This window comes from Phocoena sinus, chromosome 4 (genome assembly GCF_008692025.1).
Source record: "Phocoena sinus isolate mPhoSin1 chromosome 4, mPhoSin1.pri, whole genome shotgun sequence".
In the NCBI taxonomy this organism is placed as follows: domain Eukaryota; kingdom Metazoa; phylum Chordata; class Mammalia; order Artiodactyla; family Phocoenidae; genus Phocoena; species Phocoena sinus.
In genome coordinates, this window is record NC_045766.1 from 60,381,250 (window position 1) to 60,405,940 (window position 24,691).

At 41.9% G+C, this 24,691-nt stretch overlaps 1 protein-coding gene across 2 annotated transcripts in view; it reads right to left on the reverse strand.

Moving 5' to 3' along the window:
• The window catches only part of LAMP3 (lysosomal associated membrane protein 3), a 33,262-nt gene continuing 8,571 nt past the window's right edge, over positions 1 to 24,691 (reverse strand). The window contains exons 3-6 of one of the 2 annotated variants that reach the window (XM_032631686.1): positions 24,304 to 24,432; positions 14,572 to 14,629; positions 11,320 to 11,490; positions 1 to 463 (exon numbers count right to left, since the gene is read on the reverse strand). In XM_032631686.1, coding sequence (XP_032487577.1) covers positions 330 to 463; positions 11,320 to 11,490; positions 14,572 to 14,629; positions 24,304 to 24,432 — 492 coding nt within the window. In that variant the 3' untranslated portion in view covers positions 1 to 329. Of the gene's footprint in view, positions 464 to 8,414; positions 8,939 to 11,319; positions 11,491 to 14,571; positions 14,630 to 24,303; positions 24,433 to 24,691 lie in introns of those variants that run through there. The other variant, XM_032631685.1, reaches the window with a different exon arrangement.

A 24,691-nucleotide genomic window follows, 5' to 3' on the forward strand; every position in this document is an offset into this window, starting at 1 on the left:
CAATTGATGCTTTGGTTTATAATGTGGAGCATATACCACTTTACATACATTATGTTAATTTAATGTATCTCAAATGTTGACTTTGGTTAAAATATTTTCAAGGAAACTAGAAAATATTCTTAAACAGCTCACTAGATCTTTCATAAAATGAACAAAAAATATTTTGAAATTGATGTACTGCTTGAACTTACGTCAGAAATTTGGTTTTTGTGAAAGATAGTGGTTTACACGGTTGGAAGGACCCACACTCCAAGGGAAGTCTTCAACATCCTGGAAACAATGAAAGAATTCTCTAAACTCCACCTTTTTCTTTTCCCTCGGGGCACCCGTTAGATTCTCTGGTATCCAGAAGATTCACGCCTTAAGCGGGTTGCATAGACAATCAAACCCACTGCGACGAGACCAAGCACGATGGCCCCAATCACGGGAAGCACAATTGTGTAGTCAGATGAACATTCGTCCACTAAGAGAAAAAACAAATACAGCCACTAAGGTTTAGTGAGGACAGACCAGAAAGCAGGCTAGAGTGGGGAGAATATGAGCTTTGGAGTCAGACCTGTGCTTGACTTTTGCTTCCACCACTAACTGTGTGAACCTGGGAGGGTTATTTAACCCTGCAATTTACTCATTTATAAAGGAAGCAAATAATATATAAAATTGTTGGAGGATGACATAAGATAACTTTCTCTTCTCAGAAATTAATAAATATTTAATAATTGTTAGTCCTGTTTTCTTCCAGGTGTTGCTCTCTGCAAAGTGGGATGTGCTTACGTAAAACAGACTGCGTCACTGTAAACCTTCTCTCTTGAAAACATGTGATGTTTCTCCACTTTTAAAAACATTCATTTTTGTCACACTTACAGTTCTGTTTTATTGCTTTTAGTTAGCCAAAAATATTAGAAAATAGACCTAATTATTTATGAGAGCTTAAAAGTGAAAGTTTGCAAATTTGTCAAAATTCTTTTTTCTTTATTCTGTTAGAGATTATTTATTCAGTTCATTTAAAATGTAATCAGTCTTGACTGGAGAAAGGTGCAAGGCCCTGGGAATAAAAGGGACCTTAATTGAATACAAATAAATGGAGAACTATATCTATATCTTATTCAAGAACAGATGAGAGGATATGCCCTTGAGGTCTTCCATGAACCCATATTGAAATTATGTCCTGAACCAAGAATCACCATTAATCCAATTCTCACCTGAGGTCCAAGTAAAAAGAATCAGGAGGGGCCAGGGAAGAGGGGATGGTAATTAGAGACTCCTGGGAAAAAAACTAAATCTATACAAGACAGGAACTGTGCTTGTAGTATACTATTTGATTTGGCAGTGGACAATATTTACATTATAATAATGCATACCTTATTGATTTAACAAAAAAAACAGTGATATAACCATAAAAAGGATGGTGTAAGAAGTATTAAATCCTTATCTTCCATAGCAAGAGGTTTAAAGCTGATAAATTAAGAAACAGTAGGATAAGCTTTTTATTATTTTTTAGAGAATTATGGAGATAGTTACCATAAGAAATTGTTAAAACTAGTTAAAGTGCTTTGTCTCTTAGAGGAGGGACAGGGAAATGTTGCTTTTCATGAATCCTTTTAGAGTATATGATAATTTTGTTATTTACATATTTGTTAAAATTATATATAATTTTATTATATTAAATATTACATGTAAATATTTATATATATTTCTTAGATAGGAAAGAACATAATCTAAGAAGTTAAAATAATTTGGAAAAAAATACAGAATTGTCAAAACAAAATGTAAAGCACATACCTATCAATCCAGCAATTCCACCACTAGGAATTTATACTGAAGATATGTTCATAAAGTACACAAAAATATGTAATAATAATCTCCCTTTATGAGAGGAAAATTGACAATCTAAATATCCATCAAAAATTTACAGTTGTATATTCATTCAATAGACTATGAGGTAGCCATCAAAAGGAATGTGGTAGATTTCCATGTGCTGACAGGGAAGTTAACTAAGATCTGTGAAGAACTGCATGGGTGCCTAGAGCAAAAAAATACACAAGAAGCTGGGGGAAGACTGGGATGGGAATAGAGGCAACTTTTACTTTCTATATAGTTATATACAATTTAATATTACATTGTTTAAACATCTTCAAAATGCAGAAAAGTAAACAAAGAAAACAGTTATCCAATCACCATGTTTCTTCCACTTGAATTAATCACCATAAATCTCTGAGGCATTTGTTTCCTCTGTACATATATGTGTGTATGAGTGTGTGTGTGCTCATGTGTATGCTTAAAGAAAAATCATTGTATTTTTAAAAATGATATATGCTTATTATAAATCTCCTGAAAACCACCTACCCAGAAATTATCATTGGTAAAACATGGACAAACATTATTTCAGGTGTCTTTCTTTACAACTGTAAGAATAGATGGGTAGAAAAATAAATAGAAGTGGTTTTATCAAAATGGAATCATACAAATGCTATTTTAACCAAAATTGTTCATTTTAATGTTACTTGAATTTCACAGAAGAAAAAAACTAAAACAAAACTAGAGGAATTACTGCACTTCAAATAAACGTGTCTTTGCTATGGGAAATATTGTTGCATAAAAGATCTCTTTAAGGTTCAAAGAAGAGACAAAACTACACAAGTAGAAAATAAATAAATGATTATGAAATGCATTAAGAGGTTATAAAATAAATTAGAGATGTGTTTTCGAAACTCTGTTTCCAGTTAGACATTATCTATTGATTCTGTTTTGAAAGATTAACACTAACAGATTCCCTTCTATTTCTGGTCTTCCCAACTCAAATTCTGAATAGCTATACATATTTTTAGAAACATTGTTCAGGTTTACAATATTTCAATTCTATTTGATAAGTGTAATTCCTATAATTTCTAAAAATTCGTTTCAAATTTAGAACACATTCACTATTTAAAGTCAAAATAATATAAAATGCTGTACATTGAGAAGTTTCATTTCTACCCTTGTGCCATCTTCTTAGTTCCCCCTGCCAATATTAGACAACTACTTAATTTCTTATATATTTCCAATGTTTCAGATATAAGCAAAAGTGAAAATATACTTTATTTCCCATTTTCTTCACTATTATGCATTACACGTTTTTTAACAATATATTTTGGATAACTTTCCTTATACATACACAAACATGTATGTTCTCATTCTTTTCTTATAACTGTATAGTATTCTGTTGTGGAATGTATCTGTCCCAGATTGATGGACCCTTGGTTTGTTTTTAATCTTTTGATATTACAAATAATTCTGTGATGAATAAGCATGCACATATATCATGTTATATATGAGAAGGAATGATAAAATCTCAGATCCATAATTGTTTAATGCTTTTTATAGTTAACTCTTCAAATAGATAAAATGCCTTAAAAAACAAAACAAAACTGAGCTTTCTCTATTCCTGAAAGATGTTTGCTGATATCCTTGCTTGTAATGTGGCTTCTCTCTGATCAAATTTCATTGTCAAGCTGTATCTTTAAGAAGAGCTCATTTGTGCTGTATCCCTTGAATTATTTCATGTTTGAGGATATCGGTCTATTACTTTTTTACTCAGATTATATTTTGGGGCCACACTTTCCCTTAGGATTTTGTAGACATTGGCCTATTGTTTTCTGGCTTTAAATGTTATTGTAAAGAAATCTGAGGCCATCTTTAACCTTCCCCCTTTATAGGTGATTTGCTTTTTTTAGGGGAAGGGGGAGTTTGTATGTCTAAAGAATTCTTTAGCTTTAAAGTTCTATGGCTTACTTTGGATATATCTTAATGTTAAGTTTTCTGTGTCAGGTTTTTTTTTCCCTCCCACCCTGGGATAGATACACTGGGCACTTTCAATCTGCAACTACAATTATTTATTTTAAGGAAAACCTCTTAAATCATCAAATATATCTTCTTTTTATTTTTTAACTCTGTACTTCAGAGGCACCAGTTATCCTTATTTTAGATGATCTGAATAGCTTTCATACCTAGCAGCTTACCTATAATATTATAATCTTAATTTTTATTAACTGGTTAACAGTCTTTTTCTCTATGAAGATAATTCAGTTTTCAGCTCTATCTGTTCTGCCTTTTACTATTTCCATTTATTATGGAAGTGTGTTGCTTTGATGCTCAATTTGTTTTCTTAGGAGTGAAATGTCCTGTTTACCTCACTCTTTCATTATAACTTCTCCTCTATGAGCTCTGGTTATATGGAATTCACATTCTTATTAATTGTCAAAAAACAATTGACAGGTATTTCTCTCTGTTCCTTGAGTTAGGTTTTCTTTGTATTTTATCAACTATATTCCTTTCTAACCCTCCCTCCTTTAATTTTTAAAAATTGTGGTAAAATATACACAACATAAAATTGACCATTTTAATTGTTTTAAAGTGTACACTTCAGTGACATTAAGTACATTCACATTTTTGTGCAACCATCACCACTATCCATCTCCAGAACTTTTTTCATCTTGCAAAATGAAAACTCTGAATCTATAATTTAGTTTAATTTTATATTATTTTTTCCTGCAGTAATTTTGCACTGTAGTCTTGTAGTTTGTTTTCATCTTACTCGTTTCCTCGTGAGCTAACTAATTGGATTCTATTTTCTTTTCTATACCTTGGGAACTAGCTACAGACTGGGGTGTCCTCTGGTTTGGGGCTGGCTCCCCAGTTCATTTCCAGCAGTCTGTGTTTATTCTGCCTTGTCTCCGCAGTAGCCATTTTCACTACTCCTACCTAGCTTGAAGAAATGCGGGATCCTAGTTCCCCAACCAGGGATCGAACCTGGGCTCCCTGCTCTATTGGGAGCATAGAGTTTTAATCATGGACCGCCAGGGAAGTCCCAAGTGGCTGCTCTTTTTCTCTCCAGTTTTAGGAAGAGTAGTCGGCATTCACAGGATTTTTTTTTCACAGTATGGCTCCTTGGGGTAGGTGTACTGGGGAGGGTTAAGAGCCCACTCAGCCGCGCCTCTCCACTCTTCCTCTCAGTCTTGTATCTTTGTTGTTCATAAGTTTAAAATGTTTATTGCATTAAGTTATGTCTTTTTGACTGCTACTGGTGATTTAAAAAAATTTTTTTCTCCCCTCAATCAATTAGACAATGAGGGAGAAAAATTCTGTGAGGAAAATTCTAGTCATTATTATTATTATTATTTTTTTTTTTTGCGGTACGCGGGCCTCTCACTGTTGTGGCCTCTCCCGTTGCGGAGCACAGGCTCCAGACGTGCAGGCTCAGCGGCCATGGCTCACAGGCCCGGCCGCTCCGCAGCATGTGAGATCTTCCCGGACCGGGGCACGAACCCACGTCCCCTGCATCGGCAGGCGGACTCTCAACCACTGCGCCACCAGGGAAGCCCCTCTAGTCGCTATTTTAACTCCAATTTTCATTTCATATATTTCTGTAGTGCTTAAAATTTTTTTCACAACCTATGTGTTTTTGTTCCCATTTGTTTCTTAAAAATTAAGAATTAGTAGTGAAGTATAAATTATAACCATTTTAAACAGTTTATGAAGCAAACCCAAAATTCGGGCACACATTGATACAAATTTGTTAATCAATGTCTGTTTTGTATGTAATTCATACGTAATTCTTTATTCACGTTATCGTTGTGAGAACCTAGAAACAATAAAAATTCCCAATAATAACAGAATAGGTAAGTAAATTATTGTGTAATGTTGATAGCATATTCAGGATAGCAGCCATAGTAATGACACTTGTACCTCTAGCAGCATGGAGAAATGCTTATGGAACAAGGATACCAAACTGTGTCCTCTGTGTGCTTTCAGTTTGTAAAACAATATTCTTGAGAAGGAAATACAGTTGACCCTTGAAGGACACCAGTTTGAACTGCACGGGTCTATTTATAGGCAGATATTTTTCAACATTAAATACTACAGTACTACTTTATCCGCAGGTGGTGGAGGAACGCAGGTACAGAGGGAACCACCTAAACGGAGGGCCAACTCTGTTATACACACAGATTTTCAACCGTGGGAGGGTGGGTGCCCTGACCCCCAGCATCATTCAAGGGTCAACTGTACACCAAAATGAACAACGGATAGGTTATCTCCATGTGGGCATTAGTGAAGGTTTCTACTGTCTCTAGGTAGGTTGCAGAGAGAGGGGTAAATCCAGGCGTTCTACCGTCAGCAGAAGGGAGAAACTGGGTTGAAATCAGCCGGAAGGGCAAGCAGCAGGAGAGCCAAAGGTCAGGGGCCAGTGCCGCCAGAGAGGATCAGAGAGGCCCCTTGTGAGGCTTCCCGGAGTCCTATGCAGCAGCCTCCTGCCCCTACCTTAGAAAGGGACAAGCAGTGTTCTGCAGTAAGCCTTGCAGCCCTAAAAGACGACTTGGAGGCAGCACGGCACGGGGCTGGTGGGGGGCGGTGGGGGGGGGGAACCCCAGGACACGGAGGAGGCCACTTCCAGATGCCCAGTCTACCACAGTCCCAATCCCAGCACTTTTCCCCTCTAGGACCCTCCTGGGACATCACTGCAACAGTGGGCAGAACTGTAAGGCAATAATGCATCCAGGCATTTATTTACTAATCATTCCAAGGAAACCTGTGTTCTTTTCGGTTACTAGAATGTTAATTCAAAGCAATTTTAAAGATAATTGGTGTGTGTGGGGAGGGGTAGATCACAGGAGTCACTCCAAAGAACTCATTGAAGATGGTAGAAAGGAAAATTAAACTCAAGTGAACTGCCTTATCCCTCTCTTCTTGATTTTAATTCGACTTCGTTTTCCTCTGCTGTGGGAGAAATTTCTATACTAGAACCTCCCTTTAGTCATTCTACAGGGTGGTTAGTGGCACAGTGAATAAACAACCCGTGCTCTGTGGTATAGAACCTAACAAGCACACTTGAGGTTGAACTGGAAATGGGAGTCTAGTGTGGGTACTGGCTGATACCCACTGGAGGAAGGAGATGAAGACAGATGGCATCTCTCCAAGGTCACGCCCTTGCTGCTCAACCCGAGTCACTTTTGGGAACACTGGGTCCTCATATCCCAGATGTGCATCAACACCTCCTGGTGTAAGGAGGAAACAGGAACGTCCTCACCCTCCTGCCATGTTCAAGGGCTCTTGAAGCTCTCTTGAAGCTGCTGTGTGCTCTCCCCACCCCCTCACTTCTGAGAAAGTGGAGAGAGCTAAAATACCTCAAAGGAAAGCAGTACACGTCCTAGATAAGCAGTGGATATAGAGTGGTTGCCAACTTTCATAAACTTCCTCTTAAAAATAATGAATAACACCTCCGGAAAATACAGAAACACAAGAACAGCTTCTGTTAGTAAAAACAGTTAAAAACATCCAGAGGTCCATTACTCTCCCCTTTCTCTGAAAGACCAACCCCAGTTCTGCTATTTAAACAGTCAACGTAGTAGAAAACCATGAATAACATTCTAAGCCATATTTTAAGAGAAATTTTCCTCCAGACACCAATCACTCCCAATCAGGAATTTTCTGGTTTATGTTTTTTTGTTTTCTGTTTTGTTTTGTTTTTGGTAAATGTTTGCTAAAAAAGGAAAGTGGATAATAATCTGGGTAGATCTACCTCTTCTCTTTGCCATTTATGACTGTTTAGATGCTTTGCCTACCTCCGCCCCCCACGATGGCCCAAGTTAACAAATCTACAAGGATACACTAAAATCAAAGAAAAATAGAGACAGAGCAGAAAAAAGGTATTAAGAAGGCAGACAACAAATTAAGGTGAAGGACTGGAGAACAAACTTGTATGAAGCCTCTTTTGTTTGCTAAGATCTTTCGTATATCCTTTACATTAAAAAATGGAATGTTGGGAAGTTTACTAGTTGTTGTTTTTTTTGTTTTTACTAATAATACATTATAACAGTGTAGAAAACGTCCTTTAAAAAATGATAGTCTAAAAAGACCTCCAGGGCTTCCCTGGTTGCACAGTGGTTGTGAGTCCCCCTGCCATTGCAGGGGACGTGGGGTCAAGCCCTGGTCCAGGAAGATCCCACATGCTGCGGAACAGCTGGGCCTGTGTGCCACAACTACTGAGCCTGCACTCTACAACTCGCCAGCCACAACTACTGAGCCTGCGCTCTAGGGTCTGCATCCCACAACTACTGAGCCCGCACACCTAGAGCCCGTGCTCCACAACAAGAGAAGCCACCGCAATGAGAAGCCTGGGCACTGCAAGGAAGAGTAGCCCCCACTCGTTGCCACTAGAGAAAGCCCACATGCAGCAACAGACCCAATGCAGCCAAAAATAAAATAAATAAATTTATTAAAAAAAATAAAAAGACCTTCAGTCAACCTAAAAAAAAAAAAAAGAGTCTATCAAGACTATCATTTAAGTAAATCAGGAGTTGGGCAAAATCCAGGAGTTTAAAATCACTTTAGAATTTATTTTGAAATGGATAGGTTTTTTAAAGGTAAAAAAGTTTTTTAAAAAAACTAGATATTGAGACTCTTAAAAATGTATAAGAAAAATGGGTGCAGTTTGAAAATGTCTTTCACACAATCTTCCCTCTGGGCGTTTGCTTTCTCCTTCTCACGGGACCCTGCTCACATCCCTGCCTCTTGTCCCTAATTCTCACAGCCAGGCCTGTATTATCACGTGTGGATGGTGGAACTCAAGCCCATATGACCCAGGAAGAAGTGGGGTGGGAGCTGTCTTGTAGCTAGCCTGATGGCCTTTGGTGGAATGCTATTTTCCTAATCGGATTTGGAGGGTGGGGTTGGCAACTAGAAAAGTTGATCCCTTCACTTCAGGCTAAATATACAGGCAGCATTCCCAAGGCCTTAACCTTGCACACTTTGAGGAAGGTGGGGTTTTACATGCGTTCATATCCTCTCCTGGGCCTCTTTCTGGTCACCAGGCATGCTGTTAGCAAAACGCCAAGCAATCCTGCGATACTCAGGCCCACGGCCACAGGGATTTCTCTCCTGTTTCTGTCACTGAAGCATGCGTCCGCTGTAATTGAAGTCAGAGTAACAGGTGTTACAGGCTGGCCACAATGCTGGGAAGTGATACTGCCCCTGCCCGCCTCAGCTTCACAGAGAAGGAAACTGAGAGAGAGATGGATCTGTGGGACCTGTCCCTGCTGCCTCAGACATATGGACAGGTGACGATGAGAAGGGAAGGGGTCACTGCAGTGGGCTGAAACTTGTAGTGCCTGTGATCACTTAAGGGGTGTCTTAAGCTGCAGATCCCAGGGGCCCCGCACCCAAGCAGTTTTGATTCAGCGGGTCGGAGGTGGGACCCAGGTGATTGCGATATGGCTGGGAGGCAGATCCAACTTTGAGGAACACTGGTTAGGTCCAGAGGGTCAGGATCACAATTGTGTCTTAACTCTCAAGCCAGGGTAAGCACGGGAGCCTTGTTTCCCAACGTTGGAAACACAGACCTGGACCGTATCACCTGGCCAAAGTTTTCTATTTAAACTCTGTGCTTCTTGAAGGGACTGCTGGACACCCCGGGCTCCTGGTACCGGAGAGAGCTTTTGCAGGCTCCGAGATTTTAGAGAGAAGGGGTTTAGAAAGGGGGTCAGGGGCCTACTGTTTGGGATGACCGTTCTCTTTGACAAGGCTGAGCGTTACACTTGCTGGATTCCTCTCCAGTTCTCCGAGCCCCTGCTGAAGGGTCACCCATCTGTCAGGACTTCTCTGACCCCCTTCCTGCAACGCCGTGTTCCTCATGCCTTCCTCTGCGTTCCCATGGTCTTTTGTACTTATGCCTTTTATAATGCCATATTGTATGGTAACTTCTATTTTTTAACTTGCTCCTTTTTCTCTCTTCTCTTACTCTCTGGTAGAAAACATTATTTACAGGATGACATACAACTTCACATTTGAGCACCTTTAGTGAACTTTGAGGTGCAAAGACTGGGAATAAGGAGCTGAGCTGAAGTGGGGACAGTGGAATGAACAAGAGAAATATTTTGGAGGTAGAATTGATAGGGTTTTGTGACTATGTATATGAGAGGGTGAAGGAGGGAGAGGAAAAAATGAAAAGATAGTTTTCTACATCTCCTCGTGAGCACTGCTTAATAGCGGCCAGGTGTGCTGCTAAAAGATTTTTATTTCTCATCTCTGCCACCGAGAGGTTTCCCAGACCTGCTTACTTCCTTCTATACACAGGTTCTGAGGGGGAGGAAGAGAAAGTGTGTGCCTTATTTTTAAGACCACATGATTAAATATAGAGGTTTTTCAAGCCTTCATAATAAATTTTTAAAAGAGTTTCCCAAATTGGATATTTTGAGACAAGATGACAGAGTGGGGGAAATACCTACTAGCAAATTTTAATATTTAATCTTAGGACTCTGGTAAAGGTCCAAAATTAAGATAGAGATTGTAGGACTCAGACCAAACCTACAGATATCAGGAGATCCAAGGCAAGTGACACTTAATACTGCCTTTGCTGAATGCTTTCCACCAGGTATATCAGAAGTTTTCTGCCAGACACATTTTCAGCTTTACAGTGGAATTCAAGTAGAAATCAGACTCGTGTTATAGAAATTTAACTTACAGCTACACCTCTAGCTAAATCTATTTTTGATAGCTGAGAAGTACTCATAAGGTCATTGACTTATTATGAGAGAGATGTTTTAGAAACTGAAGTTCAATTCTTGCCCATATGTAGAAACCCTTGTAATACTGTTTTCCTGGTGGGGAGAAAACGGCTTTTTTGGAAAGTCACCCTGGGCTGCCCCTGGCCTTCTTGTTAGAACCTGCTTCCCTCTGTGGTGGTAAAAACCCAAAGTAGAAGTCGCATGGAAACTAAGACTGACTATGAGGAAGCACTAGTGGGGTGGAACAGCTTGGATTTGAGAAGAGGGGATTCAACAGAGTGTATTTCTGTCTAGAATGATCACAACTTTCTCTTTTCCCTCCATAAGTGGGAAAGAATCTATTCTGAAATCTTGAATTTTAGACATCACTAATACTCAGGATTTTTAAGGTCCAAAGACACCTGGGTTTACCAGTGTTCAACAGCTTGTCCAGGGGAGGTTACTGATGGCGTTTTCTGACTCTTTGATTGATTGACTGTGTGTGTGAGTGTTTAAATGAGTCAGAATGTGTATCTTGGCCAGACAAGAAGAATGTATTCTGCTGTGGGAGGGCAGTGGACATGAGTGGGCTTAAGTGTCTGATTTTGAGGCTGGTATTGACTCATACAACGGTGGGAGGGAGGGTTGGCCGGAGAAACTTGACCCTGAGAGCTTAGTGGAATCATACTCTGCTAGGAAGTTCATGTGATTCTTGTCCCTTTGAAAGCTTCAACCAAAAAACAACTTGAAACTACTCCTGGGTCTCAGAAGTTTAGCTTTGCGACATGATGACCCCTTAACTTACCATTTCCAAAGTGGCTGCCTTCAAAATCAAAGGCTTGAAGTTGGATATTCATTGTTTTCAGCTGAAGGTGGGTGGAGAGCTGGATGCTCTGTTCGCTCACACACTTGAAGGAATGCCCCGCCACAGTCTCAAACATCACCATTGCACTTTTCATTCCTTGGTAAACTTTCTCTGAAAACACAAAGGTGAAATACCCACATGTAAGAATCCTGGCAAGTATCCATTGAGCCCCAGCTGTTGTGGATGGCCCATGTGCAGTGAAATGGCCTTCCTTAGATGTGGTTCTCCACAGTTCTGACACCTTTGCCTTATGAAACATCACCCTGGTGCTGTCTGGGGACTTTTTCCTGATGCTCTGTTCACCATATATGGGGGCAATCTCACATAAATTAGAATATGATAACATTGAAATAAAAACTCTTTGGAATCTTTTATTCAGTTATTTTAAGTCACTGGGGGCAGAGTCAATGGGGGCTATTGTCAGTGCCTGTGCACAAAAAAGTGTCCACAAAAACTTCAGAAATAAAAGAAGTAAGATTGTTCTCTGAGACAAAAATCACACGAACTCATAATGCATCAGAGCAGAGACATGCAAAGTTACCAAGCAGAGTATTTGCATGTCACCACACTGAATGCATTCATATAGCAAAAGGAAGGACTAAGCCCATCATTGGGAGGGGTTGTCGCGTCATTCATGGAAGCATGGAGAAGGGAGAGGCCCATCTGCATCCATCTGAGTGCTGCTGGGAGAGAAGGACCTGCTCAAGGACTGGCCCTGTCTCGTGAGAGGCACACGCGTTTCAAGGAGGTGAGTGCTTCAAGGCCCACAGGGTTAAACATTTAAAATATTCACACCAGCAATTAAACTCCAACAAAGATGTTAAAAAAATTTAATACTCCATTTGCTCTAATTCCACCTCTACCAGGCACCCTGCTGAATATAGTTCGGTTTCCCGAATGGGAGAAAGTTCATTGGCAGAGTACGCAAGTGTCTTGGTCCCCTTGCAGTTATAATAAGAAACAGCAGCATGATGTGAACAAACTGGCATTCTGATTTTATACATCAGTTTTATGACCTTGGTTTAACATCAGGTTCCTTGAAGAAACAGCCGCTGATGGCTTCCGGGGCTGAGGACCAGACTATGGACCTCAGGGAATTCATCCACGGGCTGTGAGTGAGGGAGTCCGAACGTTGCCTCCTCTCCTGCTGCTGCGGGTGTGTGCACTTGTACCTGACATAACATCTCACACAGAGGGTCAGCTCGCTGTGTTTCAGGTGCTGTGCAAGTACTTGAACGCTGTGCATTTTCCTGTTTAATTCCCACAAAAATTTTTTGAGATAGGTACTACTGTCACCATTTTACAGATGAGAAGACGGAGTTGAAAACATTCATCTAAGAACATACATCTAGTAAGTGGTATTTGGACTCAAGCCGTCTGATTCTAGAGCTTGTTACCTTAACTACTGTGCTGTTGTGTCTCCTGCCTGTTACTGTCGTATTCACTGCAGACTCCTGCATTTATACATGCAAACGTCCTACATGATGTACTGAATTATCCATGTACACTGCTGTATCTTGTGTTATATCCTGGGGTAGTCTACTACCACTGCTCGTGCTAACATCACCACGGTCACTACCCCTGTAACTACAACTAACTACTGTACTCACGCCACCACCACTGCCACCATTGACATGAAAATTATCATTACTATGAGTATGACGGTTCCTGCTGCCGCTCCTGAGCCTTGAGCGTGCGGACCTAGAGTTATTCTTTCCCCTCCCTCAGCCTCTCAATTAGCTTCTGGTCTGACTTTCCCTTCTCCTGCCCCTTGAGACGTTACTACCCTATTAGTAGCTAAAATTTGGTCATTATCCAGTGATAACATTAGCTGATTTATGGTAGCACGCACAATATTTATTCCCCAGTCGGTATGAGGAGACTCATTTGAGATAATGCATATGAAAAGGTCAACTGTGACATCTTACTTACATTTAACCAATAATCATTGACAACAACTTTTTGAGCAATACCAATGTAATATTGCTAATATTTAAAATAGATATATCTTCACATTTTCATTTCTCGGCAAGTCTCTTTAGTATAAGTTCCTTAATTAATAAAAGAATAAGTTTAAGCCAGTCCAAAGAATTTTGAAGAGGAGAAAAGAGACATGAAAACTCTTAGTACACGACCTGGCACGGAGGAGGTGCTCACTAACAGTGTGTTATTGAAGTCTAGGCTTTCGGGAGAAACATCTGAGGCCTCTGAGAAACTCCCTCAACTTGACTGGGAGCATTACTTTCCTAGAAGTGAACGTTGTAGGAGTTCTTTCAACTTGCTCTACTTTGGGTAATTTTTCATATAGCAGCCAAAGTGAACCTTTATAAATATAAATCTGATATATCATTTCCCTACGCCAAGCCCTCCAATGGCATCTTTTCACACTTTAGAATAAAATCCAAAGTCCTCACCCTGTCTTACCCACAGGCTCTCTGTGCTCTGGCCTGGCTGCCCCTCAGACCTCACTGGCTGCTTTGCTTGCTCTCTTGGACACACTGGTTCCTGCTGGTCCTTGAGTGCCCCAGCAAGCTCACTCCTTAGAGCCTGGGCACCTGCAGTTCCTGCCGCCTGGAAAGAGCTTCCCCAGACCCAGATGTCCCCAAATGGGGACAGCTCTCTGCTCAAACCTCACCTCTTCAGAGAGGGCTTTCTTCTCAGAGGGCTTCCCTACTACCCCTTCCAGTCCTCTCCATCCTCATCCTGCTTTTTTTGCTCATAGAATTTAGCACTATTTAACTGTATATTATAATTTAATGCATCCGTTTACGTCCTCTCCCCACTTCTATAATGTAAGCTCCATGAGGGCAGGGACTATATGTTTAGATAATTAGGGATACCGAGTACATACCATAGGGCTTGGAACCTAGCAGGCACTAGCTACACTTTCGTAGAATGAATGCATGATTCCCAGAGTGTAAAATAAACCTCACCATTAACAGCAAATCTGTCCAAAAGTCACTCAACTCTATTGTTGCTGATTTGACACAATGTAGCCAACTTGTTGCATGAGCAGACAAGCAGACTGAAGCACACAGAGATGTATCAATAATAAGTTCCCTCAAAGTTACATTGCTGGCTGCTCTCTCAGTCTGTTTCTCAAAGGCAGCATCACATATTAGCCAGGTGAAAACTGGGCTAACCAGAAACATAGCATCATCGCTGGTCGAACAGGCTTCTCCAGCTACTTACCTGGATTTGAGATGGTCAAATAGGCTTCCACCTCACTGATATAATACGAGTTTTCATCCTGTAAAACAGCAGTGTGTCAACTTTTGGGTAATCTCTGTTTTTATGTTTACGATCCTAGTTTACAGACTGTTTAGGCAGGATTCCAGCTATTAAATCATTGATATGGGGGTTTGGGTTACTTGGTATGGAGCCACAACTGTGTTTGAAATTTTCCAAAGAAGTAAATACATCATACAATAAATATACAATAAGTAATGGCTTGCCCCTGGCTGAAAATTTCTCTATTGCATGCTTGTTGCCAGAGCCTGAAATTCAAATTCCACTGGTACTATTTGAGTCCCTTCAGCTGGGCCAAGTTTCCCCCTTTTATAATGCAAATACATCTGGAAGGTGGATGGGTTGGTGGGGGGCATACATTAAGCCCTTATTAGTAATTAATATCTTAGGGTAGGGATTCAAGCTGAGACCACTCATCCTTAAGGCTACCGTGGGTGGATCTGATGGGGTCCATAACCCGCCCTGGGAAAAACAGTGTATGCAAAATTGTGTGTGGATTTTCCTGGATAGGGTATCAATTACTTTAAACAGATTAATGGGTTCATGTCTCCAAAATGGTTACATGGGGCCATGAAGGATTCTGGAAAGAAAAGGTTAACCCTGAGATTACTGGCTGTTCTCTAGAAGACCCCAGGTTGTTGTGTTCAGAATTATAAAGCAGTGCTCCACGTTTTATCCAGAGACTGTACTTTTGAGAAAAAAAAAAAACAAACCTAAAAACCCTACAAAACAGCCCTGTAACTTCCTGAGAGAATCAGGGTATGGAACATTAAAACAAATTGAATTGAGATATGAAAGTTAAGCTGGAAAAGGAGTTTTTATTTTTTAAAGTAGGTGACTTACAGTGTTATTGCTTTTAAACATTCATTAGAAAACTGTCTGCAAGTGAGTTGCCAAAAACACTAGTAGAGCAACCAAAATCAGAATCTGAAATTGAATTACTTTTAGTAGTCATTAAAGGAACTTAGCAATAATAATCTTGACCACATTCTAGTCTATTTATATATTGTTTGTAGATGAAATGATGATTGCTTACACAATAAGGGCTCCAGAAATACAAACCGTTCCAGTGAGGTGACTGCTATCGATGCACTGAACTCTAGATCCTACAGTTCATGGAAGCAGCTCCACACACTGGCTTCTCACCTCGTGCCAGGCACTTCTTACCTTGTGTGGCAGGCACCTCTGTGCCTCCCCTTATTTAATCCCCACAACCACTAGGAGAAGAAATGGAGGCTCAGTGACTTGCCCAAGGTCACAGTCCTAATAGTTGGCAGGTGAAGATATGACCCCAAGCCACCTGGCTAGCCTTTAACTTCTCTTATATCCACTCCAGACCAGGCATTGCCCTAGGTCCTGGGGGAAGAATAAGACCCAGATGCTTCATTCAAGGTGCTCAGTCTTGGGTCTCAAAGGCAAGTTGGATGATGTGGATGATGTGCTTGGACCATCCATTTGTTTTAGAGAAAAACAACTGTGACCCAGGCCCTTGGGTTGCTTTTACATACAGTTTATTCAGGTTATTATTATTTTTTTTTTGGCACGCCTTGAGGCTTGTGGGATCTTAGTTCCCCGACCAGTAACCCAGGCCCTTAGAAGTGAAAGTGCAGAGTCCTAACCACAGGACCGCCAGGGAATTCCCAGGATATTCTTTACTTGGGATCCCTTTTAGCATAAGAGAGACGTGTATGTCAGGGCCCACAGTCACCGTTATAAAATCCCTGCCCCATCCTAAGGGCAGAGAGAATCCATTGAAGGGTTTTAAGCAGGGCAGTGATATGAGGGCTTTGTTTTTGGAAGTTGCTTGGGCTGTAGCAAGAGATTGATTAAAGAGTAGCAGGAAAACAGTGATGGGGCCAGCTCTGAGCTCCATGGGATACCTCCTGAAGTCTTCCCTCTCCTGTGGCATCTCCTAGAACTATCCTCGCTGTAAGGAATGGGTGCTTTGTATGTCTTTAATCGTTTTACAGTTTACTAAGTGCATTTTTCTGCCTTCTTTGATCCTCACAACTCCCTTGAGGCAGAATAAATGTTCTCAGCCCATTTTACAGCTGAGAACAAAGAGCTCAGAGGAGGTAGGCCTCTACCTCTGATTCACTTTGTCTGTAGGTGAGACAAAGCAAGATCTTGTCTATGGGATCTTGTTCTACACTTTCCTTCATGGGATGTGTGGTTATAGAGAAAAAATTTGTCGTGCAAGAACTTTCTTTCACATTCCCTGGAATATATTTGCCTATATATAATCATCTATAGGAAGCAAGACCAGCTACATAATTTGCGGACCTAGTTAAAAATAAAAATGCAAGATCAAAAATTATTAAGAATTCCAAGAGAGGAGGTAAAGCATTAAAGCAAGCATGGGCCCTCCCAGCTGCATGCCCTGACAGGAAGGGCTGTTCCTGCTCTACCAGAACTGGTGCTATAATTATAGGGCTAATACCCAAGGTGAGGCCTTCCAAAGCAGATGGCAGTGATCAGACTCACGGCAAGTTTATCTGATAATGTAACAGGACTGAGTCCGGAGCCTGTATGCAGGTTTCCTTCTGTTTTGACTGAGTGAAAATTAGCCAGACGTTGACTGGGACTGAACTGCTGTCTATCTTCATGGTGAAGGAAGAGCATTTGTTAGGTGAACTTTTGTAAACAAGAGCTCAGTGGAATGTTTAGTTTCCTTGAGATTCCAAGTTTTACATAATATATGCTGCTGATATCAAATGAGTCTTATTTAGACCATGGTACCCACTTTTTCTGTGGAGTTGTGTTAAAGAAAATAAAGTTGTCTTTTATTTAAACTAGAGCAAAGCATTTTTTTTAGACTCAGAAATTCAGAATTTGGCCTAATTTGAATGGTAACAGAGCTGAAGTTTATTCTATATGAGGGGTTGGCAAGTTTTTTGCTGTAAAGAGCCATATGGTAAATATTTTAGGCTTTGTGGATCTCTGTAGCAACCACTCAACTCCACCATTCTAGCACAAAAGCAGCCACAGATGACACATATGCAAACAAGTGTGACCATATTCCAAAAGAACTTCATTTATGGGCACTGAAATTTGAATTTATATGATTTCCTATGTCACAGAATATTCTTTTTTTTTTCCAACCATTAAAAAATGTAAAAGCCATTCTTAGCTTATAGACTGTACATTTTTTTGGTGGCGAGCTGGATTTGGTCGGGGGTTGGGGGGCATAGCTTGTTGACTCCTGGGCTACACCATCCATAAAGAACAAAGTTGCTGAGCAAATCAGTTGGTTATGAAATGTTATAAAGAGAGTGGTTAACCTCCTATTTGGGAGAAGAAAGTGTTGCTAAGAATTTTTAAACACTATTTTAAAAATATGTCTCTGTTCCCATGTAACCTAGGTTAAGTTGTTGAATCTTGGTGAACACTGCAAAAATTTAATTTTTTTTCTTATTCAGTAGCAGAATGGGGACAATAGTAACAGGACTTACCTCTTAGGTTGATGTGAGTATTAAATGAAGGAGTCATGTAAAAAACGTATCACAAAGTCTTTACTCAAATTTTAACTAGTGTTGTTAACAACAGTAATAAAAAGATTTCCCCTTCCCAGTAAACCTCTCTCATTAAAATCAAATGATAATTTTTTTTTTTTTTTTTGCGGTACGCGGGCCTCTCACTGCTGTGGCCTCTCCCGTTGCGGAGCACAGGCTCCGGACGCGCAGGCCCAGCGGCCATGGCTCACGGGTCCAGCTGCTCCACGGCATGTGGGATCCTCCCGGACCGGGGCACAAACCCGTGTCCCCTGCATTGGCAGGCGGACTCTCAACCACTGCGCCACCAGGGGAGCCCTCAGATGATAATTTTTAATCTATATCCTAGAGCTCAGATCCACCACAAACAGAAAGAAAGAGAGAGCAAGCCAGTGAGCTAAGCTTAGCTAGCCCTATGGATTAAAGAACCAGGCTGAAACCTTAGCTCTCAGGGATGGGAATGGGGTGGATACAGAGGAAGGCAGTGGTGGGGAGGTTGAGAGCTTCAAGCAGGTGTCAGATTTAACCCAAAGCCCAAGGGAAATTACATGCCACACATACTGCAATTTATATTCTGCAATTTATAGCGCGTTCTCCTTTGAAACCCACGGGGTTATTCTCTGCCAGATGTTCTTCTCATTCGGGGTTGAGGTTGGAGAGTGACAAAAGGGGGCCAAGGACTCCTAATAGCTGAATATGGTACTTTAGCACGTATAGCATGTCCATGTGAAGGGACCATTTGCAGAAGTACCATCTCACTACTGAACCAATGGCTGCTGACAACGTGGCTCCTCACCGCCAGTGTCTAAAGAGAACTCTGCAATATCTCATCAAAAGGTCTTAATTCAAGGAACTTAAACACTCTCCTTAGCAAAGGACAGGGTCCAGAGCAAGCCAGCCAGTCAAGCCTGCCCAGGAATGCAGCTTGCCAAAGACTGTGAGGCCCAGGGTCCTCTCCTCAACTTCTGCAAAATGTATCGTGGGAGTTTCACAGTCACAGATGTTCAGGATGTGGACATCAATCAGGCCTTTTTTTGTTCAATGTTGTCGACTTCATCAAGAAACCTCTGCTCTGGAAACAGACTCACAGATTTAGAGAATGAACTCTAAGTGTGTTGGGGGGTGGGAAGGATAGTTAGGGAGATTGGGATTAACATACACACACTACTATATTAAAAATGGATCACAGGGCTTCCCTGGTGGCGCAGTGGTTGAGAGTCCGCCTGCCAATGCAGGGGACACGGGTTCGTGCCCCGGTCTGGGAAGATCCCACATGCCGCGGAGCAGCTGGGCCCTTGAGCCATGGCCACTAAGCCTCTGCGTCCGGAGCCTGTGCTCGGCAACAAGAGAGGCCACAAGAGTGAGAGGCCCGCATACTGCAAAAAAAAAAAAAAAAAAATGGATCACAAACAAGGACCTACTGTACAGCACAGGGAATTCTGCTCAATGTTATGTAACAACCTAGATGGGAAAAGAATTTGAAAAAGAATAGACACAGGTATATGTATAACTGAATCTCTTTGCTGTACACCTGAAACTAACACAACATTGTTAATCAACTATACTCCAATATAAAATAAAAAGTTAAAAAAGAAAGAAAGAAAGAAAAGAAACCTCGGCTCTGAATGTCACAAAAAGAGGTCAAAGAGGCTATTTCCTTGGAGCTGCTGGTCTACTTTTTGGCAACTTGCCCCAGAGTTCTCTGTGAAATTTAGATTCATTCGCTCCTTTATGGATTCATTTGCTAAAGGTATACTATGTATAAAGTCAGGGCTGGGCACTAGAGAGAGGAACATGAATAAGTCAAGACTTGCCTTCAAGATGGCAAAATGTGTGGTAAGTGCATTTATGGAGGTCGGGGAATATATGGAGGGTCAGGAAACCAAGAGAAGAAAGTGTCCCAGTTTTACCTGGGATGGACGTGGGGATTGGGGTGGGGAGACTCCACAGAGTGAAGATGAATTGATAATTCATCTCAAAGGATGAATGAGGGGTGGGAGGGGCATTCCAGGCAGAGGGAACCCCACAAGGGAAAACAGGGCAGGAAATGGTGCCGCACACTTGGCCAGTTCTAAACAGCGCACGCTGAGTGTGTTAACATTTGAACACTGATAATAGTCCTCAGGAGTCTATAAGCTAAGAGGGCTCCGAATGCCCCTGAAAGGCTCTGGAGAAACACCAGGTGGGTGGGCACTATTCGACTTCCAGACCTCATCGACTCCAACTCACTGCCTTGCCCTGGTGCTCCTCTCTCCTGGTGACTGATTTCTCCCAGGTCCCAGAGCCGGCGCTGGAGGCTTGCACTGCCCTTCCAACCAGGTGGATGAGAAAGGGATAGTGTTGAGAACAGAAACATAAACTCTACACAGTTACTGAAAGATGTTTTTAAAACAAAATATCCTTTAAAACAAGGAAGTTGTGGGGAGTAGGGGGAAAGGAGATATATCTATCTTGCAGCTGAAGGGTCTGAATGGCTTTCAGCACTGTCACCTTAATCAAATGAGACATTGACATGGAAACGATTTTGGTTCTTTAAAAAATGATACTGAGAGAAACGAGACAGGAAACCCACCTCTCCAGACGCCGTGCTCAGCACTTTCACATACACCAGCCCAGTTCACCCTCACAGTGGCCCAACAAAATAGGTCCTGGTTGGTCCCATCTTATAGTGGAGGAAACTAAGGCTCAGAGAGAGAGCTAGTGACTTGTCCATGGTCACACAGTAATAATATGGATAAGTGAAGTCTTGACTGACAACATCAAGTGACAGTTTAGGAGGCAAGTTTTTCTTTACGTTTCTGCCATTGGCAGTATTTCAATATTAAAAATGACAAATTATTGTACATGATTTGAAACCTAAAACTATAGCCTATATTTCTTTTATTTCTCCTGTTATGTCTAGCTCAGTGTTGGCGACAAAGTAGGTGCTCAGTAAATTCTTATTGGTAAATTGGCTGACAAATCAGTCTTGCTAATCAGCATCCATTTATCATTCTACAACTTGGTTCTCTTTATAACATCTATTATGTTATAACTAACATGTATTCCTATTTTCTAAGGCTCTCTTTTTTCTCTAGAGCACTGGTTTTCAACCGAGGGTGATTTTGCCCCTCAGGGGACATTTAGCAATGTCTGGAGACATTTTGGGTCGTCACAGCTGAGGTTGGGTGTTGCTACTGGCATCTAGTAGGCAGGAGCCAGGGATGCTGCTCAACATCCCACAAGGCTCAGGACAGCCCCTGCCCCAAAGACTTATCTGTTTAAACCCAAGTGTTAATACTGTTGCTGTAGAGAAGCACTGGTGTAGAAGGTAGCAACATGTGAAAAGTGGTTGACTGAATTGTTGAGCCCACTTCTCTTGTGGAAGGATCTAGACATCTTTCCTGCCTAAGTGCATTTCACATAGTTCCCCCGTTAGGGCAGAAGGCACAGTGCTGGGATCCACAGGCCAAAGCGGGCCTACAGCTGTGTTTCGTTTTGTTTGACCAATGGAGTGTTCAAATGTCTAAAAAAATGTGTTGCCAACACTAAAAAGTCATGTGCTTTCAGAAGAAGATTGGGATTTCTACCTTCTCTTGAACAATAAGTGTTCACAAACACTGGTCTCTTATTACTACCTGATAGAGGTGATGTGTAAATATTTAATGGGCACAGTAGGGCAGTGGCCATGCAGGACACCCCACCGTCCAGAATGAACACCTACCATAAAGGACAGTGACAGTCCCCAGGGCTAGAGGCCAGCCCCACCACCAACCCCGCCAGCTGGAGCTGAGGAGTGGCTGGTAGGGAGACGGGTACTTCCAACCCCTCCCTCTTGTCCCGTCACTACTGAGGCTGCCGCTTGTCACCTCACACTTACTCTAACATTTTTCATATGCAGATTTAATGGGGAAATAAAGTCTTCCTCAAAGGTGTCAAAATAAAAAATAAGAGCTGCCCGTTTCAAGGAAAAAGACATTTTTACTTTTTCACTACTTCACTCATTAAGTTCTATGCTTAGCCCCTGTAATCTTTGGATTTGTGGCCACTGCTCTGGCTTAAACAACTTCTCTTTTAAAATGCATAAGTTCCCCAGAAGGGCTAAGGCTGGTGGGAACTTTTACTTTCTATGAGCCTTTTTGCTTTCTCTTGGGGCATAGCTAAGGGTGCCTGCTGCGGGTTTTGGTGCTGGCAGTGGAATGAATAAGGTGAGTTTGGTCGGTGAGACTCAGGCAAAGCAGCTGTTGCAATACCTGGGGCCGTGGACTGAGAGCGGCTCACCTTGCTCCTTCCCGAAGGTGTTGGGGGCAGGGAGCCCTGCTGGTCCTTCCTGCTCTACTGGACACTCATTTCCTGTCCACCCTCTGGAGGCACAGAGGATTTCCAGAACGGCTGGGATTCGGCACTTGGGTGGAGCTTGGTCAAACAGAGCCCAGCCTGAAGGCATCGTTCCAGGAGACAGAGGAAAGGAGCAAAGAAAGACATCGAAAGGCGCCAAGACACTCCTGCCTGCAGTTCTGCCTGCGGCCCGGCAGCAGTGGCCACTGTGTGCCCCACACAGACACTGGAGGTTCCTGACGCCTTTCTGTAGGCAATTATTCACAGGGGCAGTGGGCTGGGTGGGATCAAGCCCTAGACTAAAGCATAAATGCTTATGCCTATCCTCTGCCATTTTGCCAAAGTGACTTTCAAAATATCCCTGACACCGTTTTAGATCAACTTCAGTTGTGCAGGAACAGAGCGTTTATTCTGCCCTGAATGTTCTTCTAGTGAAGGACTGTGCCTGTTTCCATTTGGTACTGAAAGGAAACCACCAACTTCTCAGGGGCATTTCTACCTTAAGGAGAAGAGTATCATGAGAAGGACAAAGGCTATGCGACCAGGAAACTCAGTTCAGTGTTCTGTGACCACCTAGATGGGATGGGATGGGGGTGTGGGGTGGGAGGGAGGTCCAAGAGGGAGGGGATATAGGTATACATATAGCTGATTCACTTCACTGTACAGCAGAAACTAGCACAACATTGTAAAGCAACCATACTCCAGTTAAAAAAAAAAGCTTATGAGACCAAGTCAATAACATTAACAATAATAATAACTCCATGCAATAAAGACCATTGCACGTATCACGCACTGTGCTAGATGGTTTACAGATACCATTTCTAATTCTCCCAAGGGTCCCACAAAGTAGCTATAACTAGTTCCTTTTTGTAAATGAGGAAACATGCCCCAACTAGTCCAAGGTCACGCAGCTAGTAAGTATTATGGCTGTGAGTCAATCTTGATTTGTCTGATCCCAAAGTCTGTGCTCATTGCTCTCCAAGATCTGCTAACCAAGACCCTCTAACTTCAGGGGTCACGTTAGACAGGTAAGAAGAAGGCCCACACCGAGTCCCAGCTGCAAGGGTCCTCTTGGCTTATTGAAAGACACTTTGGACCAAGCAGGGGCAAGCCTCCTTTGAGAGGGGGTTGACCATCACTGTGTTCCCAAGACATTTGTCCTTTTCAGTCACTGTAATCACAGCTACAGTGGCTATTGAGCATCCACTTTCCATGTATTGAACAAAGCTCTTTACGGGAGTGATCTTTCATTCTTTTCCCCATTTTTCAAATGATAAACAAACAAACCTCAAACAGATTAAGTTGCCTGCCTGATGTCAAAAGGAGAACAGAGTCAAATTTTTAGCCAAGACTCTGATCTCATGACCATGCTTTTCCACTCTACTCAGTTGCCTACCTCCACTCCAGGATATGGCCTGGAAAACCCAGCCCCTGGTTAGTCCCTGAATTTTGCCTTCTGTGGTTGGAAAGAACCTATTGTGACATTTGACTTTGGTCTCAGGGTAATCCTGTTTCTTTTTGCCCACTGGGTATTTCTATGGGTCTGTTCATCGGTACAGCTTCCTCCTTGGGGTGGTTTGCAAATGGCACTTCGGCCAGGTTCCCCAAGGCCACATCTCTCTCAAGAGGCATCAAAGCCCTTCTTGGGCCGCACGGAGGAGGCTGAAGAGGGAAGAAAGCAAACAGAAGATGTCGACACTTGCCTCCTCTCCGTCTCCATGACCCTCATTCTTATCAGAGAAATCTCGAAAGGCTCTGAGGTCTGTTTCCCCTGGCACTTAAAGTGTGGGATTGCACCACCGGGCCCCAGGGTGAGGGACAGGGAAAGCGATGCTAGAGCAGGTTAGTGTAAGGAGTTCAGCCTCACCTTGGTAAATGTCAGATTCACAAATCCACCCTGGAAATTCAAGAGAAGGTTGGATTTTCGGAAGCCACAGTTCCCAGAGGATTGGGTTGCGTTGGGGTCGATGTTGAAGTATTTCTGAGGTGAAAAAACCTAAACCAAATAAAATAGATTGGCTCAATGGAATGTCAAAGAAAACTCTAGCTGGGAGACCAGAAGCACAGGCTGGTAATTGAGCCTGAAACTCCAGGCTAGTGGGTGTTCACTGGAGAATTTCAAAGTCCCTGGAAGACACCTCTCATTTCCAAACTGTTATGTTTAAAAGACTTTTTTTAAAGAAGGAGTGCTCTCACAGAGAGGAGTTCCTTGATAGATAATTCATGGCAGGTATATTCTTGAAAAACCATGTAGA